The sequence below is a fragment of the Odocoileus virginianus genome, chromosome 2 (genome assembly GCF_023699985.2).
Source record: "Odocoileus virginianus isolate 20LAN1187 ecotype Illinois chromosome 2, Ovbor_1.2, whole genome shotgun sequence".
Taxonomy (NCBI): domain Eukaryota; kingdom Metazoa; phylum Chordata; class Mammalia; order Artiodactyla; family Cervidae; genus Odocoileus; species Odocoileus virginianus.
Window position 1 is genome coordinate 20,422,613 of NC_069675.1, and position 18,079 is coordinate 20,440,691.

An 18,079-nucleotide genomic window follows, 5' to 3' on the forward strand; every position below is an offset into this window, starting at 1 on the left:
TGTTACTCACTAATATGATCATACTCTTCAAATTAGCAATTTTCTTCTATAAACCTAGCCTAAAAATGCCTTAAATGAGAGGGGAAAAAAATCTATATTCTTTTTTATATTAGCTATAATTTTTTGTTAACTATAATGACAAATAAAAAATGATCCTAATATTCAATAATTTAGAAAGGAAAAGACAACAATGACATAATTCCTCAAACAACTATTTTTCAGTAATTAAATATCATGACTGCAAAACTATTTGGAGAAATCTAGGAATTGAATCCACCAGTTCTAAAGTCACAGAGACCTATTCTAGTTCTGGCTCCCTCTGCCATATCTTATCTGTGATTCCTGGTATATCATTACCTCATTTTCCCAAGCCTCAATATGCTCATCTGTAAAATGGAGATAATGATCCACACTGAACAGGATCAGTGTGAGGATTCAATTAGATGTGACAATATAAAGAAAACATGAAGACGGTGCTACAACCATAGCAGCTGTTCAAAAAATGTAGATACTTATCCTCATCAATAGATTTGTTAATAAACTTAAGGAAATGCATGATGTCCTAAGAAAATACAAATTATAAAATTAAGCTTAAAAGTTGAGTAGACCAATTACCTTTTAAGAAATTGAATTGGGTTTAAGGATGTGTCTACTTTTTAAAAAAGGCATTAAGACCAAATGTTTTCATAGCTATGCTATACTGTCTTTCGATGAACAGACAATTCCAATTTAATTGAAACATTTCTAGATTATAGGACAAGATAAAAAACCTCTCTAATTCATTTTAAGAAGCTAGGATAATGTGAATGTCCCTCTGCCATAGAATAAAAAATAAAAAAAAGCAATTAATCTTCCACAGATCAAAATCACTCATGAATATAGATGCAAAAATATCTAAATATTAACAAATAGGATCCAGCAGAGTGCCAATAAAACTATCTCCTATGACCAAGCAAATATTCCAGGAATGTGAGGATGATTCAACATCAGAGAATCAGTATAATTTATTATGACAAAGGAGAAAAAGGCAAGTCTATCAATAGCTGCTAAAAGATGGATAAAATACAGTAGCCATTCCTTTTAAGAAATTTTGGTAAAACAAGGCTAAAGTTACTTAAAATATGATATACATTATTTACCAAAGGTAGTAAATATGATTATAAATGACTTTAAAGTCATTTACATTAAAATAAGAAGATGAATAATAATATCCACTGTCACTGTTATTAGCAAACATTATTCTAGAGGCTCTAGCAAATACAATATCATTCAACTGTGAAATAACCAGTGTAAAACTTGAAAACAAGAATTAAAATCATCTAGAAATATTTATTTTAAAATCTTCTATAATTAATAAAGGAATTTAATAAGATGGCTGAGAACAAAATAAATATTTAAAAAAGAGAGAGAAACACCAGCTAGAGAGAATTGGAAATTGAAAAATGCCATTTGCAGTAGCAATAAAAACTATACACTACTTAAGAATAAATGAGTCTTACTTATTAAATTCCTAAGTATATAAAAGCACCAATATATATGGCTCTATATACCAAGATGTTTGTTGTAGCATTGTTTACAGTGACAAAATAATGGAAATAAAGGGAATGCCCATTGATAAAAGAACAATTAAAACAGATTATTCCTACCATGGATGTTACTCAGTCATTATCAGTGATTTGCTAGATTTATATCAATTAACTTCGAAAGATTGCCATGATATATGAAGTGAGAGGGATGATGCAGAGAGGAAGAGTATGAACCTACAATGACAACCCCTGCCTTACCTGTATATTCTGTATATACATTTGAATGTGGCTCTATGAAGATAGAGAAAGAAATCAAGAATTTCAGCAGATTGTTAACACTGACTGGGTCTAAGGAGGGACACTTGTACCTCTACCCAAATAACCACAATAAAAACAACTTGAATAATGAAGGTCCAATTTGTAAAAGAAAGAAAAATACTTAATACAGGTAAAAAAGTAGATATAAAATTATAGGCTCCATTAACAATCAGGTAAAATATTCAAGAGAAAAGTGATAGACCAGCAATAAAATCAAGTGATCAATAAGTGGAGGCATCATAGCTGTTTTTTTCCCTCAGTATTTTCTAAAATTTTTATAAGGTGGTTTGGTTGCTTTCATAATTAAATAAATAAAATTTCTAATTTATTTTCTAGTAAACACATACTAGAAATCAGTAACTATTTGTACACTTGTGAACTTGATGATGTCTTACCTCTGAAAATGCATAAATTTACATTTTACCTATGACAGATGGCAGTTTGGGGGGTTGTTTTTAGTTAGATTCAGATTAGATCAACAAATCCTCTGGAATTAATTATCCATAAAAAATCCCATTAAAATATGGCTTCACATATTTTAATACTTTTTCCCCCAAATAGTAACAGAAATCACCTCTAACAACTATTTTCAAAGCTGTGTGGTTTTAAGCAGATGACTTATCTTCCCCTCTCCATGCCTTAGTTGCTTCTCCAATAAATGAAGAAGTTGAATCAGATAATTTTCTCAGTGTCTTTTGGCTCTAACTTTCTGTGATTTAATTATATTCATCATGGAATTCATTAAATATCAAATGATTATTTGCTAAGGAGCAGAAATTTTTCATCTTAGTAATGTTTATATCAGCTATGAAAGAGATTCAGATAGCTAGGGAAGATGCCTTATCTTGATATAATTTCCATGCTCACATGAAAAATGTACAAGATTCCAAAGAGCATATGGCCTTCACTTTGGGCCTTTCTTTAGATCCCTCATTTATAATTGTGCAGCTATTGACCAATGCTTTTTCATCCATTTGTGCCTTCCAGACTGTCAATTTATCATTCTGCTTCACAGACCTTAATATATGCATGAAACACTAATTTCTACTTTGAGGTATAAATTATATAGGATAAAAGGCACTCAGTCAAAATACACATTTTGATGAGTTTTGACAAATTTATGCATCTGGACAACCACTACCATAATTAAGCAATAGAATATTTTTATCTACCTAAAAAGTTCCCTGTGCTTCTTCCCAGTTAAACTCCCACCTCCTGCCCTAGGTAAACATTGATCTGCATTTTATCACCAGAAATTAGATGTGCCTTTTCTAGAGCAGTGAACAAAGTTGTAACTTATGCTTTCTCAATCTGGGATAGTGTTGATATATTTTTATTATTTCAATTAGGTTTCTTAATTGCAAAGCAATAGGAAATAATTGGCTGATTTACTCAGCAAAGGACTTTGTTAAAAGGATATGGACAGCTCATAAAATCTCTGGGAGACTGGAGAACCCAGTTTGGGATTATGCATCCAGCAGCAATGCTCCAAATCATGTAGTACAGCTGTTCTGGTGAGGAAAGCAGCAGCTGGAGTTACCTAAACTGTCTATACTAGATCATGGTCACCACTACCACCCTTGTTGATGCTGCTGCTGCTTGTCTTAAAAATCATTTCTATTTCTAAGAAAGTAGGAAGTATATCAAGTATATCTGCCTCAGGAAATCCTTCTGCAACTGCCAGCACCAATTGAGATGGGTATATCAAAATGTTACCACATGTCCATCATGCCTTAGCTGCAAGGGAGGCTAGGAGAACCTGGCACTTTCAGCTTCCACATAAGGGGAGGCCTCTGATCAAGCTGCATAAGGTTGGGGAATTCCCCAATCATTGAAAAGGGTTAAGATTCTAGATGGGATAAAAAGAGGGCCAGTGTCCACAATACTATTTTTACTTGTTAGATTGCATTCTGAACTGGCAGTTTCATGTCCAAAGATCACAACAGCCAGGCCACATTTGACTAGCATCTCCTGATGTAAAGAAGTCTACAGATGGCGAAAGTGGGGCAAGGCCATCAAGGAACTTACTATTTAATGAAATAGAAACAGATATATTAGCCTTCATGCTTGCTCAAGTTAATTTCCCCAAACTATACTCTGCTAATAAAATTAATAAGTTTAAGTTAATTGGTTGATCCCCAACAGAATTCAGTATATTAAAAACTACCATAATTTTAACTAATGAAATTCATACTTGTTGACAAAATATTTACCTTTGAGTTTTAAGCTAAATATGTGCTCAATATTTTCACTCTTCTGAACCTGCACATAACACCTGTTGCTTCTGTGTTTGTTTCAATTTTTTAAAGTTAGCACATAAAATTAAGTCCAGTCACTTCACCTGTTCCCTTACTCTTGATTTCAACTGACAGGTCTGGGGACGAGGGGATGGCCTGATCCAGGGATGATGAAGATGCAATGTTGAATAAGCTGGAGGAGAGAAGCAACAGGCACCATGGAAAAGACTAAAACCAAGCAAGGTTAGATTTTTCCTACGTCTTGCTTAAGGCTCAGGATTTAAGAAATATAGGTTGTAAGCTTGTCTTGCCCTTATCTCATAAAATAATAATATGTTAACTTGACTATTCTTATTTCACTATCATAACAGAATGACCAGGAAGAGCACAGACACAGTATTGGGGAAACAGGAAATGCTACATGTATATCTATAATTTGAGTAGTTTCTTACTTTTCTTAGCAATAATTTTAGGACTGCCTCAGAATGACCTTCTGAAAAGGGTCAAGATATATACTGAACTAACAGACATCCAATGCCTTCTAGGCTGACCTAGAAACATGAGGGCTTCCTCTTTTAAACTTTACCACACAGAATCAACCATATAAAAGTAGGGTCTGTTATCATCTTCAGTTGATAGGTAAAGAAACAGTCATAGAGAAGTGAGGCTATAGCTAGAAAATGTCAGAGTTTGATCTGGGACCCTGGTCTCTGTCCCCAGGTTCTGGTTCTTGCCATTATACCAGGCTGTTGGGACATAGCATGAAATAGGTTAAGTAAATCCACTCAAGCTTGTAAGGGGGATTGGTAATCTCAAACCATCTGGATTTTATAGAGACTGCCTTTGGTGTGTAGAAGACCTGAGCTGAAGTTATATATTATTTATAAACTTCACATACTGAGGCTGATTCCTCTAAGGAAGGCTTTCCTGTACCTGAATGTCCTAGGAGAACAATGTACACATCTATACATCCAAATATTTGCAGCTGGGGATTTTATCTATAAACTGCTTGATTCATACAATGTGATACAAAGGAGATGTGGCTAAAATGGATAAGCAAAGGGCTGCGTGTGAGGTGTACATTTTATGCAATTTACCTCGTTCTCAGGGCTGAGGTTCTGACAGGTACATTCTAGGCTAATCTTTTTCCTCCCTAGTGCAAATGGTTTTCATCACCTACTACTTTCTTTGTGTTTGACCTGTCTCTAGTGTTGACAATACTGTTTTCTTTCTGCCTGCATCCTTCCAAGACCCTTTGTATTGGAATTTCCTTCCATCAACCCTCTTGCCCAGGAGGACAGCAAAATTCCTTTAGCTGATCTGGGCAGGACAGAGGGCGGAGCTCTGAAGTTTAGCAAGGATCAGAGGCAGAAGAAGTAAGGAATGTTTTTACACAGGCCTCCTGAGAACAACAGAGTGACCACTGAATAAATGACTTCCTGACTGGGACTAGCCCCTCAGATAAACTTGACTCAGTCCCAAGAATAAGACAGACCCTTTTTTTTTGGCCCTGCCATGCAGCTTGTGGGATCTTAGTTCCTTGACCAGGGATCGAACTTGTGTCCCCTGCAATGGAAGCACAGAGTCTTAACCACTGGACCACCAGGGAAGTCTGAAAGAGACCCTTCATGGGCATTCCCTTCTGGCTAATGAATGATCATTTATCATTCAGTTTGATTGAGAAACTTCCCCACCTTGGTAGCACATGATTTTCTACTACAAGAGATATATCAGGCAGATATGGTTTGATCATTAGAATGTAATATAAAATAACCTATGCCAACTTATCTTCTGTCTCTGTTGAATTATTGGCTTCTTAACATGCAAGTACAGATTTAGTATCCTGTAAGTCCCCTCATTCCCTGCATGTGAAGAGAATAGGGACAGAATGAATTGTGTTGATTAAACTGAGCTCTTTTCCCTACAGGAGATAATGAACATAAGCCAATGAATAATCCTTCTGCACAGATTTACCAGGTAAAAACATAGATTGTTTTAAACTCTTTTACGTATCACAATGATGACTGTTCTTTATGTACACATTGTTTTTAGCACTCACAAAAGCTTCTACATGTATCATTGTGTTTGTTCACTTAAGACTGTGAGATAAGCAGGGTTAAGAGTACCATTCACATTGTACTCTGGTGAAAACTGATGACTGAAGGACAGCTTACACAGTTTATAAAATACAGCACCACCACTCCCACATCGATGATGCTTTTCTTTTTGTCACCATCATTCTGGTCATTACCCTGTGTAATAACATTTCCATCAGAAGGAGAGAGCAAGGTCTGGTTTTTTTAGTCTCTTTTAGTGGGGAGAATTGAGAATAAAAGGGGGTTAACACTGCAGATGTTCATATATGATAACAGAAAAAAGTTAAGCTCTTTTAACAATGGGAATAATTTGATTTACGAGGAGATAAATGTTCTGCCAACTTTTATGTAATATGTTTGCAATGACAGTCACTTTGGCTCTCTACATAGTATTTCTTTGGCTTCTATCCACCAACTGTAATTTAAAGTAAATTTCTGTCGTTAAAAATCATAGAGTTCATTCTGACATAATATGTAACGTGAAAACAGCTTGGGCTAGGGAAACCCATGCTACTCTCTAGACTTAAGGCATTGTTATTTGGAATACTTGAGAAGGAAGAAAGAACTGACAAGGTTAGGTGGGGTTTGGGAGAAAGGGTGATTTCAAAGTTGGCTCTTGAGGTTTTAAGCCCTGGTATACCAGACCACCTTACCGGTCTCCTGAGAAATCTGTATGCAGGGCAAGAAGCAACATTTATAATCAGACATGGAACAATGGACTGGTTCAAAACTGGGAAGGAGTACATCAAGGCTGTTTATTGGCACCCTGCTTATTTAACTTATATGTCGAGTACATCATGCAAAATGCTAGTCTGGATGACTCACAGATAGAATCAAGATTGCCAGGAGAAATATCAACAACCTCAGATATGTAGATGATACCACTCTAATGGTAGAAAGCGAAGAGGAACTAAAGAACCTCTTGGTGAGTGTGAAAGAGGAGAATGAAAAAGCTGGTTTAAAACACAACATTCAAAAAAATAAACAAATAAATAAATAAAACACAACATTCAAAAAACTAAGATCATGGCATCTGGTCCCATCATTTCATGCAAATAGATGGGGAAAAAGTGGAAACAGAGACATTTTATTTTCTTGGCTCCAAAATCACTGAGGATGGTGAATGCAAACTTGAAATTAAAAGATGCTTGCTCTTTGGAAGAGAAGCTACAACAAACTTAGCATATTAAAAATCAGAGACTTGGCTTTGCCAACGAAGGTCTCTATAGTCAAAGTTATGATTTTTCCCGTAGTCATGTACAGATGTGATAGTTAGACCATAAAGAAGGTTGAGCACCAAAGAATCAATGCTTTCAAATTGTGGTGCTGGAGAAGACTCTTGAGATCCCCTTGGACAGCAAGGAGATATAAAGGAAATCAACCCTGAATATTCACTGGAAGGACTGATGCTGAAGCTGTAATACTTTGGCCACCTGCTATGGATAGCTGACTCATTGGAAAAGATTCTGATGCTGGGAAAAATTGAGGGCTGGAGAAGAAGGGGGATGGCATCATGACTCAATGGTCATGAGTTTGAGCAAACTCCAGGAAATGGTGAAGGACAGAGAAGCCTGGTGTGCTGCAGTCCATGGGGTTGCAAAGAATCAGACATGACTTACCGACTGAACAACAACAGCTAGGAAAAGGGGGCATCCATGGTGGTTCAGTGGTAAAGAATCTGCCTGCCAATGCAGAAGACGCAGGTTCTATCTCTGGGTCAGGAAGATCCCCTGGAGAAAGAAATGGCAATCCACTCTAGTATTCTTGCGTAGGAAATCCCACAGTCCAGAGGAGCCTGGTGGGCTATTGTCCATGGGGTCGCAAAAGAGTCGGACATGACTGAGTGATGAAATAGCAACTATAAAAAATAGTGGTCTCCCAAATAGAGATACAGGAATCCAGAGGAGCAGGTAGTTTGGGGAAATGTAATTTAAATTTGTTTACTTTGAGTAACAGTAAAATGAAAATAACAACTAGTTAGTTCCCAAAAATATCATGTAAGAGATCTCTGCTGAGGGCCCAATTAGGGCAAACCAGCACAAGATAATGAAAACATTGTAATCATGTTGCTCTTAGAACCAGACCAGCAAACAGAGAGGCTGAAGAAAATAGCCTCATTTCAACTTAATGCATATTTATTGAGCAGTTACTATGTGCAAAGTCTACTGCTTGGGACTTGAATGGGAGACGAAACAGATATTCTTACTGATTTTAAAGTGTCCTGAAAAACATACAAGAAATACAAGGTATGCTGTTTGGAAGAATTTCAACAGAGGTATTGATAAAATTCTGTGGAATATGAAAAAGGGATGAATTAATTTTAACTGAAGGATTTGATCAGGCATGTAAGAACGAGTTAATCATTTGGTAAGTGGATGTGGGGAAGGGTAATTTTAGGCAGAGGGACTAGCCTGAACAATGGTTTGGAAACAGGAAGTGAATCTTCCTTCAGTGCTCATCTGAGGCTTCACTTGTCTGTCCAAGACCTCCCTGCCCACCTCCCCCCTGTTAATGCCTGACCTGTGTATGGCATTTGAATGAGTGTGACTATCTCTTTAAACTCAGGTATGATTTAAAGTCTATTACAGATTTTATGTAGGTCACTCCCTGAATGTTAGCTAAATATAGCTGCAGTGGGGATGGCCTCATTCTCTTATTGTATACATCCAAGTACATCTGTTCACGAAGGAACAAATGAAGCAGTGGAAGTGAACTTGCTCCATGTGACCTTTGTGATGCTGTGATTATAACCCCGTCCTTGTTTTAAAAGAATGTCTCCTAAACCCCAGTCTGTTTACTCCAAGCAACATTTAACCAAAAGAAGATGAAGGAGGAGAAATAAAGAAGAGGACAAGGAAGGAGGGATACAGAGAGAGATTAACTATAATAGATATAATCTATACTTAAAAGGGAGAGCAAGATATGAAAGGTAAAGGAAAATGTGACATTTCAGACATTTTCTATCTCCTTATTTTCTCAACAGACCTCCCAATCCCTACCTGACATTATAGTAAATATTAACTTGTTTATTATTTTTCAGTTGTCTGTCTCCTTTTCTAGAATGTAAGCTCCATGGGCAGGGATTAGCACATTTTGGTCTTTGTTATATTCTCAGAACAAAGTATAGTGCCTGGAATATAATACATATTCAATAAATATTAGTTGAATGAATGAATGGATCTCATGAGATGTGTATATTGCTTTAAGCCAAGGGGTCTGATGTAGTCATTTTAGTTTGGTGCTAAATGGTATTTGGAAAACTGTCTGGTTCTTTGCAAAAAAAGAAGAGATCTTTGCTTCATACTCTAATCAAAATAAACTCAAAAGTGAAATAAAGCATTAAATATTTTTAAAAACCATAGAAGTTTAGAATTAGTGAATATTTATTTTGTCTCTGGATGTCTTTTTAGGAAAAAAAGCACTAGAAAATATCTTTTTAAGAAAAAAAAAGCACTGGAAAAAAATCACAAAGGGAAAGGTTAGTGAGTACATCACATCCCAATTAAAAATTTTCCTAATGTAAAAATAGTTTCAACAAATTCAGAGACAAATAACAAAAACTGGAAAATTTCCTACAAAAATATTACAGAGCTTTAATGATATATAAATAATTCATAGAATCAATAAATAGGAAAATTCTGAAACCCTGACAGAATATGGGTGAAGAACACAAACAATTTACCAAAACAAAATTGCAGATGGCTAATAAATAGAAGGAAAGGTTGAAGCTCAAAGAAACAATGATTAAAACAAGGAGTATTATTTTTTGACTAATTTAATTCAAATGCAGTAAAAGTGTTAAAATGTTCGTAGCCTGATTGGCTTCCAGTTCTTTGGATGAACATAACCTTGGTAAGAATATCGTACTGTGACCTAAATCAGGTCACAGACGTCAACAGTAGAATGAGCACTATCATCTCCCAGTTCACTCCAGGTAGAATTACTGTGGACCAGGTGAATCAGCGGACACCCTGACTGCTCCTTAGCTTAGTACACTCCCTTTTATTTGCATCCAAATCTATCCCTCTCCTCTTTGTCCATTGTCCATAACCCCCTCAAAGTCCACCCCAATCTCTTTTCCAGAGTCCACTGTGTTGATTCAGCCAAGTGATTACTTCATTTGGAATATATATTTAAAATTATGATTTCAGTAACATGAGAAGTGAGGAGGGTTGAGGGTCCCCCAGTTAAGGCAACAGATGTGGTAACAGCACAATTTAGTTCTAGTGCACCCTCACACTAATGACTTGAACTCCAGCCATGTTTTTGGCTCATGTGTAGCCTTAGGAATGTAGACACTTTAACTTCTATCATTTATATTACTTATGTTTCATATGTCTTGTCTAAGACGTGATTTTCCAAATACACTAATTTAGGACATTGCATGTCATACAGTATGTTTCCAAGAATATATACAACCATATTATTATAACTTTTCAAGCCCTCTGGTCAAATATATTTTGTATAATTATTAATTAATTGAATACATTCCAATATGGTATATTTTCCTTTGGGTCAATACTACCTAACATCCTTTGACTCAGTAATTTCATATTTAAGAATTATCCAAAGGAAATAACTGAAATATATACAAAGCTTTAAGTAAAAAAGCATTATATTTCAATGCATTATCTTATATAGAAAAATCATAAATAACAAATTTACAACAAGGGTGAATGAGTAGGTAAACTCTGGCACACTTGTAGGATGGAATATTATATAGCCATTAAAATGTACACTTAGACAAACATTTGAAGGCTGAGGGAAAGGACTTATAAGAATGTTATGCAGAAGGAAAGAGAAAGGAGGGCAGAATCAAAATATACTTTTATGTGATTTCAACACTATAAATATGCATGCGTGTGTGCTTAGTCGTGTCGGACTCTTTGAGACATGATGGACCATAGCCCGCCAGACTCCTCTGGCATTTTTCAGGTAAGAATACTGGAGTGGGTTGCCATTTCCTACTCCAAGGGATCTTCCCGACCCAGGGATCAAACCCATTTCTCTTACATCTCCTGCATTGGCAGGTGAATTCTTTACCACCATGCTACCTAGGAAGCCAAAGCCAATGCTACTAATACTTGCATTTATATTTATGGCACAAAATAGAAGGAAATATACCAAAATGTTAATGGTTATATTAAAGTATTGAGATTTGGGGTGACTCTCTTTTTTTCTTTTTCTCTGTTAATAAAAATATTAATAATTTAAGAAAATGGGTTATATGCCCAAAGAAACTCTAACTGTAAAACTATGGGAACCAGTCCTACAGTAATAGGTTTCATCATCAAAATTTCCATTGAATCTTTTCTAGGATTTATAAGCCCTGTTTAAGCCTCAGTCTCTTTTTACCATCGAGGCATGTTCTTCTAACTTCAGAGAAGCTATCTCTGCTAGACCTGTGTTGCATCCAGGGATAGATAAGATAAATTTCCACCACACCAGGCTTCCTATCAGCCTCAGTGTTGCCTGGTAAGAATAACTTTAAGGATCAACTTCTGCAGGAAGTGTAGAGGAGTAGATTTGGGAAATTTACTCTTGACTGTTCAAATGACTCACTTTGTGTTTTAAATCACTGCAATAAGTTAATTGCAATGGGTTAATCCATTGCATTGGATTAACAGAGGCTAAAAATTAGGGAGTGGCAGCTGGCAGAAAGACCCCATTTCTTCTGTAGCAACCCTGATTTAGGGGGAAGCCAAAGCAATTACCCTGGCATTCTTGTCATTATGGGCTACTTCAAAATACCCGAGCTTCTGTTCCTGTAGAACTTTTAGTCAGGTGTCACAGGAATTTGGCACACCTTGTGGAGATTTCTCAAATCTTGATCTTTAAAACTTTGCAGAGTTCTCAAAGCACAGGCCCATTCCCTGCTTTTCTGACCTTAATAATGAGACAGAAGGGAAGGAGAAGTTTGTGTAAAAGACAAGTTGGAACAACTTGCTTAATTTATGAAAATTTAGTTTAAGGGATCTTTGGTGAAAAAAAAAAATTTGGAAGACAATGACTAAAATTCATCTTGAGAAGAGTTAAGAGCCAAGAAAGTAGAGGAAATTGAGAAACAAAAATTAAGAGCAGGAAATAGGAAGAATTCGGACTCCCCTCCCCTATTTCTTTGAGCCTAAGAAGCCCTCTGTGGTACCGTAGGCTTCCAAGTACAAGAGTTCCCTGAACCTGCCTCCAGTGGGAGCCCGCCTCCAGCGGCAGGATGGAGGGATCATAACCTCTCTAGAGCAGCTTCACGAAAAAATCAACGAGATGAGGAACGTGTTCAACTCGCTGGAGAACAAGGTAGACACCCATTTCTAATCCTGGGGGTGGGCTGTGGGCTGTCAAATAAGAAAGCGGGAGACAGAGCAGAGCAAATAAGTCCACGTCTTCAGAGTATTTTTTTTTTACTTACAAAGGAATGGCCAGTTGGTACCAGAAAACCAGTCTGCAGTAGCTAAAGGTTTTCAAAATCTCCCAAGCAACTTAAAAGTGACCTGTAGTCTCAGGTGTGTGACTGTACTCACTATGTATGGCATCCCCTGCCTGATCAATGGTCATGAACCTGTTTATAAAGCAGTAGTGTTACTTCAGTGGCAGGTATTGAAGGAGCTCAAAGTAGCATATGGAAAGAAAATGGGTGCTTCCTAGCTCAAAATGGTTTCAGAATTCCCAAAGTCCCTATATAACCTGGCTGTTAGTGAAATGTATTGATAGCTCTTAATATTTGAGAACTTAGGTTCTACAGGTGAAGAGAATCCTGCTGCTTCCTTTTGCCTCTGGGCAAAACGCCACACATCCACCTAGGGGAGTAGTGAAAATGAAACCTATTTCTGTTGGAAAGTGGTTCCCTTTTTTTTTCCAAGCAGGAATCATGAGTGAATGTTAGGTTTCCTTCCTTCAATTTTAAAACATGCCTACATTTTGCTTTGATATCACATGGCCATCGACTTCATTTTGCTCACAGAAGATGAATTTGTATAATGAAAATTACCAGATCAAATGTAGTTGATCTGGTGATTTAACCTAACATGACAACTGAATTAGGACATGTGCTAAAACCCATCACAGACATATCAAAATTAAAAATGACTGGAATGAAATACAGATTGCTCATGTTGTTTCCCAGTCTTTCAGCTCCAAACACCTGAGATGTCATGCTTTTTTTCCTCGGAATGATCTCCTTGATTCCTCTTACTTTCCCCTCCTCCAAGCCCTCTGTGAAGCACAGAGACCCACAAGCCATATATTTTGAAAATATGGTGCAGAAGAGTAATTCATTTTATACTTTGAGATGTCACACAAGTTGGAACCATTTGGAAAGGGTGTTTAAGGCTCCTAAAAAGTTCTGTTTCAAAAAGCAATCTGGAGTAAGCATTTCTATACCTAGCAGAATGTTAAGATCATAAAAATCATGTAAGTAATGTTATTATTACCTTATTGTTATTATCTTAACCTTTTGTTTGTTGAAAATGCTTTTTTCAATGACTCAATAAATAAAACTGAAATTTAGAAGTGCTCCATTTTCTCCACATTTCTGTTTGTGCTTAGCTTTCTGATTTACCACTTCAAGGGGGAAAAGAATTAAAATTTCTTGAACACTTTTTACATACCAAGCATATGCTGTGGTAGGTACCTTACCTACATTTATTCACTTAATTCTCAAGACAGTCCTGTGAAATATTATCCTAGCTATATTATGGATGAGGAAATTGCTACAAAGAGGTTAACCAACTTGCCTGAGGTTTTAGTACTTGTAGCAGAGTTGCTAGGATTTATACCCTACCTGACTCCAAAATTGACACCTTTTCATGGTTGGAAGTTGACAATAAAAATCCAAGTGTGCATTCCTACAAGACCAGGCTTGACGGCTGAAGATGCTTCTCATTACTATCAAAGTGCTGAGTTTCTACCAGCACTAGGTTTTCCTGCCCCTGGAAACACCATAATCTCCTTTTTCATGATATCATCCAAGAATATTAAAAAAACTTCTTCCCTTTCAAAGAAATATTCAAATATGCTTAATCATTACTCTTTTTATCATTTTATTTTTTTAAGGAAAAAAATAACTGAATTTCTTCAACATCATTTCTTGCATGGAATCCAAAGAGTTACTGATCAACACTGTCTTTCACATGCATAGGTTGCTTTGAAAATAAATCTCTTTTTAATCAAAGGTGTTCAAATAAATAGTAAGTTGTAGGAACACTTGCAAACAATAAATTGGTTGCTTTTTTTATCACTATCAAGCTTCAGGGTGAGTGATATAAAGAAGACCCACTTTTCCCTAGACATATGGGACCAAGGTTGCCTTAAGTTGTGTACAAAATCGTCTTCTAGTAAATGAGTTCTGTACATGTTCAAGAGCCTGGTTTTGCAAACAAAAGAAACATCCAAGGGATCAGAGATTCCATTCATAATAATTTATAGCAAATTGAATTAACTCTTTGTGTATTATTTAGTTGCAGGCTCTAGCCTCTGAACTCAAAACTGGCTTCACAGAAGCAATGCAAGAACTGTCAAGAATTCAACATGGAGAATATGCTTTGGAAGAGAAGGTTAAGAGCTGCAGATGTTCCATGGAAGAGAAAGTTACTGAGATGAAGAATTCATTGAACTATTTTAAGGTAGGTCCTTCTTCTATTTCCTTCCTAAAGATTTCTGGTCATCTTAACAGAAGTAAAAAAAAAAAAAAAACCAAACAAACAACAACAAAAAAACTTGCCTTTTTGCCTAGCAACCAAATACAAGAATTTTCCTCTGGCCCATTCACTAACTTTCATGAAAAAATATCATGTTTTACTTGGTTGGATCTCTATGTTAAAATTAGAAGCTACAATAGAAGTAAAGTTTTCATCTCTCATTCATTCATTTAATATGTATTAAAAGTTTTCTGTGTACTAAATATTATGTTATATACTTTAACTTCATATACTAGATTAAAGACATATCAATTCTTATTTTTTAGGAAGAGCTGAGCAATGCCATGTCAATGATCCAGGCCATCACTTCCAAACAAGAAGAGATGCAACAGAAAATCGAACAGCTTCAACAGGAAAAGCGAAGAGAATCTCGAAAAGTTAAAGCCAAGTGAGTGTCTGACCAAAAAACTGACCAAACGCAAGTGTATAAGCAATGGCTCATAGACAGGCACCAGGAATACCTTTCCTTCTGTTGGTGGACAGCTGGCCACTGGGCTCCATGAATCAGCATGTGATAGAGATTATGCAGCACAAAAATGAACGGTGGGACCTCCCTGGCAGTCCAGTAAAGACTCCATGTTTACAATGCAGGGTGCAAAGGTTCAATTCCTGGTGGGGGAAATAAGAACAGTAGCAGAAAAAACACTTAATATAACTGGAAGTTAAACGAAAATATGAAGTGGCATGCAGAATTTAACTGTAAAAACGTAAAATAACAACTAGAAAGTGAAAGTGTGAGTCACTCAGTCACGTCTGACTCTTTGTGACCCCATGGACTGTAGCCCACCAGGCCCCTCTGTCCATAGAATTCTCCAGGCAAGAATACTGGAGTGGGTTGCTATTTCCTTCTCCAGGGGATTTTCCCGACCCAGGGATTGAATCTGGGTCTCCCACATTGCAGGCAGACTCATTACCAACTGAGCCACCAGGAAAATAACAACTAGAAAGATATATTTAAATTATGATTTTTGTGCTAAGATAATGGGGTCACCAGTGATTTTATTAGATTTCTGAAATTTCTCTAATACTATTATTATTTCACTTTGACCATTGAAAATAAATTTATGTTAAACAATATCCCAACCAGGCTGAATTAAGTAAAGCTGCACCACTAAGGAGACATAATCTTCATTGTTACATGTTTTGATATGATCAAATTTAAAATATAACTAATATTTGTGTGACCCTGGAGAATGGTTCAGTGTTTTCAGTAGAGTACCTGCTCCTTCCTGCTACTCTTGTATTGCTTTGTGAAGAGAATGTAAATTATCCCAAGAAATTGTTCCCGCTGTAAACTCTGTAACAGGGAAGCTAGTAACAGAAAAATAAGAATACAGATATTATAATTAGAAGGTGAATTGTAGGTATTTGGTGATGAGTTGCATTGAATCATATGAATTGCTAGTATTCAACTGTGTTTAATTTACAAAAACTGCAATTTTGTATGGTTCAGAAATTTTCTTGACCTATTCTGAACTGACTCTTTTCTTACCCCATCATGTAGTAAGAGCCTTTTTTCTTTTCTTTTTTTAGGAAAACTCAGAAAGAAGAACATGGATCACAGGCTGGACCTGCTCAAGCACAAGGAAGTCCTTTCCGTTCCATCAACATCCCTGAGCCTGTTCTTCCAAGTGAAGACTTTACAAACCTTTTGCCTTCTCAGGCCTATGAAAAAGGTACAGTTCACATATCATATTGAATTAGCCAAGTAGTTCTCCCTTGGTTCCTAGGACTTCAGTAACATTGAGAATAGGCTTACAGCCTCCATCTTTATTAGATGAAAATAATGTATCGCTCAGGATGTTTTGCTTTTGTAATTGGAATGTAAAAGAATTCAGAGGATCTAAGAGATGGAGAGAGTCTGCCCAAATTTAAAAGATTTTCTTTTGAGGGAAAATAATAATCTGGGTATTCTAAGTTTCAAATGGGTTGGAAAAAACTTACTATACAATAATACTATACCAGCTATAGTAGAAAAAAAATTTTTTTAATTATTCACTCTAATAAATTGTTTTATTTTCTACATTACTTCTCAATCCTTACCTCTCTGCACAGATGGAAAATTGTGTTCTTTTTTTTTTTCAACAAAGTTTTCACGGATATGAGAAAGTTATATCTGCCCTAACAGGCAGGCATTGATGTCAGTGATAACCTAATTCTGTACTCTCCTTTCTCTGGAAAACTGATCTGGTGGTGTTTGTGGGCTGAAACAGCCATAGCCACATCACTGAAAATAATTAGAAAATATCTGTATGTAGCAGTCCTGAAGAAAATGGCTTTCCAAGAGATGTTGCTAAGCATGTTCACTTACATGTTTGCTATATCTTTGTACCCTCAACAATGTTTAGCAAGTACCTCATATGCAGGAGCATGAATGGAATACCAACATTGTTTGGATAAATTTTCCTATGATTTTTTGGTCTCATGTTGAAAGTCTCCAAAAGAGACTCAATAACTTCTAGACTGACTGTAATCTCCTCAAGAGCAGGACTGGTGGTTTTCCACCCTTATGGCTTAAGAAACAATGTAACTCATATATTCAAAGATAATAAATCTGCTTTGGATAATTTAAAAATCTTAATCAAGGGGCTTTTAAGTGGTGTTAACTTCAAAAGTACAGATTTGCTTTTTTATTTTTTACCCATTTTAGAGACTCAATAGGTGCAGCCTGGGAAGACTCACTTGATCAATCTAGGAAATGGGTTCATCACAGGTGGCTCTACATTTTTTGCTCCACGGCATAAAAAGCACAGCATAAAATGAAGATGTTGTTAGGGAAGAATGTAGAATGGGCTTGGAAGGTAAAAGTCAGATCAGAGTCAAATCTGGGACAGCTGACCATATGCACAAGATAAAAGATTAAAAGTTGTATTTGCCCAGATGCATGGCAAATTCTCCTTCTTTCATTATTATATAGGCATGGCTTATATAATATAGTCTATTCTATTGAGTTGCTATACAAATTTGGGAATAATATGGCATAGTAAGACATTCTAGATATGATTGGTGGTAGTTTATGTTAAAACTTGAGGTCAAAGGACCAAACTTTCAGAAGGGGTTGGCTTACCCATTATAAAATGGTGCCATTGTTATCCACTGACCCCAAATTCAGTATCTTAAAATAGCAAACATTCATTATATCACAGTTTCTCTGAGTTAGGAATCTTTGCACAGAGTAGCTGAGTGCCTCTGGCTCAAGGTCTCTCATG

General features: G+C 36.2%; 1 protein-coding gene across 13 annotated transcripts in view; it reads left to right on the forward strand.

The window, feature by feature from the left end:
* The window catches only part of ARHGEF33 (Rho guanine nucleotide exchange factor 33), a 115,631-nt gene that overhangs the window by 20,545 nt on the left and 77,007 nt on the right, over positions 1-18,079 (forward strand). For 11 of the 13 annotated variants that reach the window (XM_070477014.1, XM_070477010.1, XM_070477012.1 and 8 more), the window contains exons 3-8: positions 4,217-4,324; positions 6,009-6,058; positions 12,328-12,471; positions 14,631-14,795; positions 15,137-15,258; positions 16,404-16,546. In XM_070477014.1, coding sequence (XP_070333115.1) covers positions 4,300-4,324; positions 6,009-6,058; positions 12,328-12,471; positions 14,631-14,795; positions 15,137-15,258; positions 16,404-16,546 — 649 coding nt within the window. In that variant the 5' untranslated portion in view covers positions 4,217-4,299. The remainder of the gene's footprint in view (positions 1-4,216; positions 4,325-6,008; positions 6,059-12,327; positions 12,472-14,630; positions 14,796-15,136; positions 15,259-16,403; positions 16,547-18,079) is intronic. The other 2 variants (XM_070477052.1, XM_070477055.1) reach the window with 1 other exon arrangement.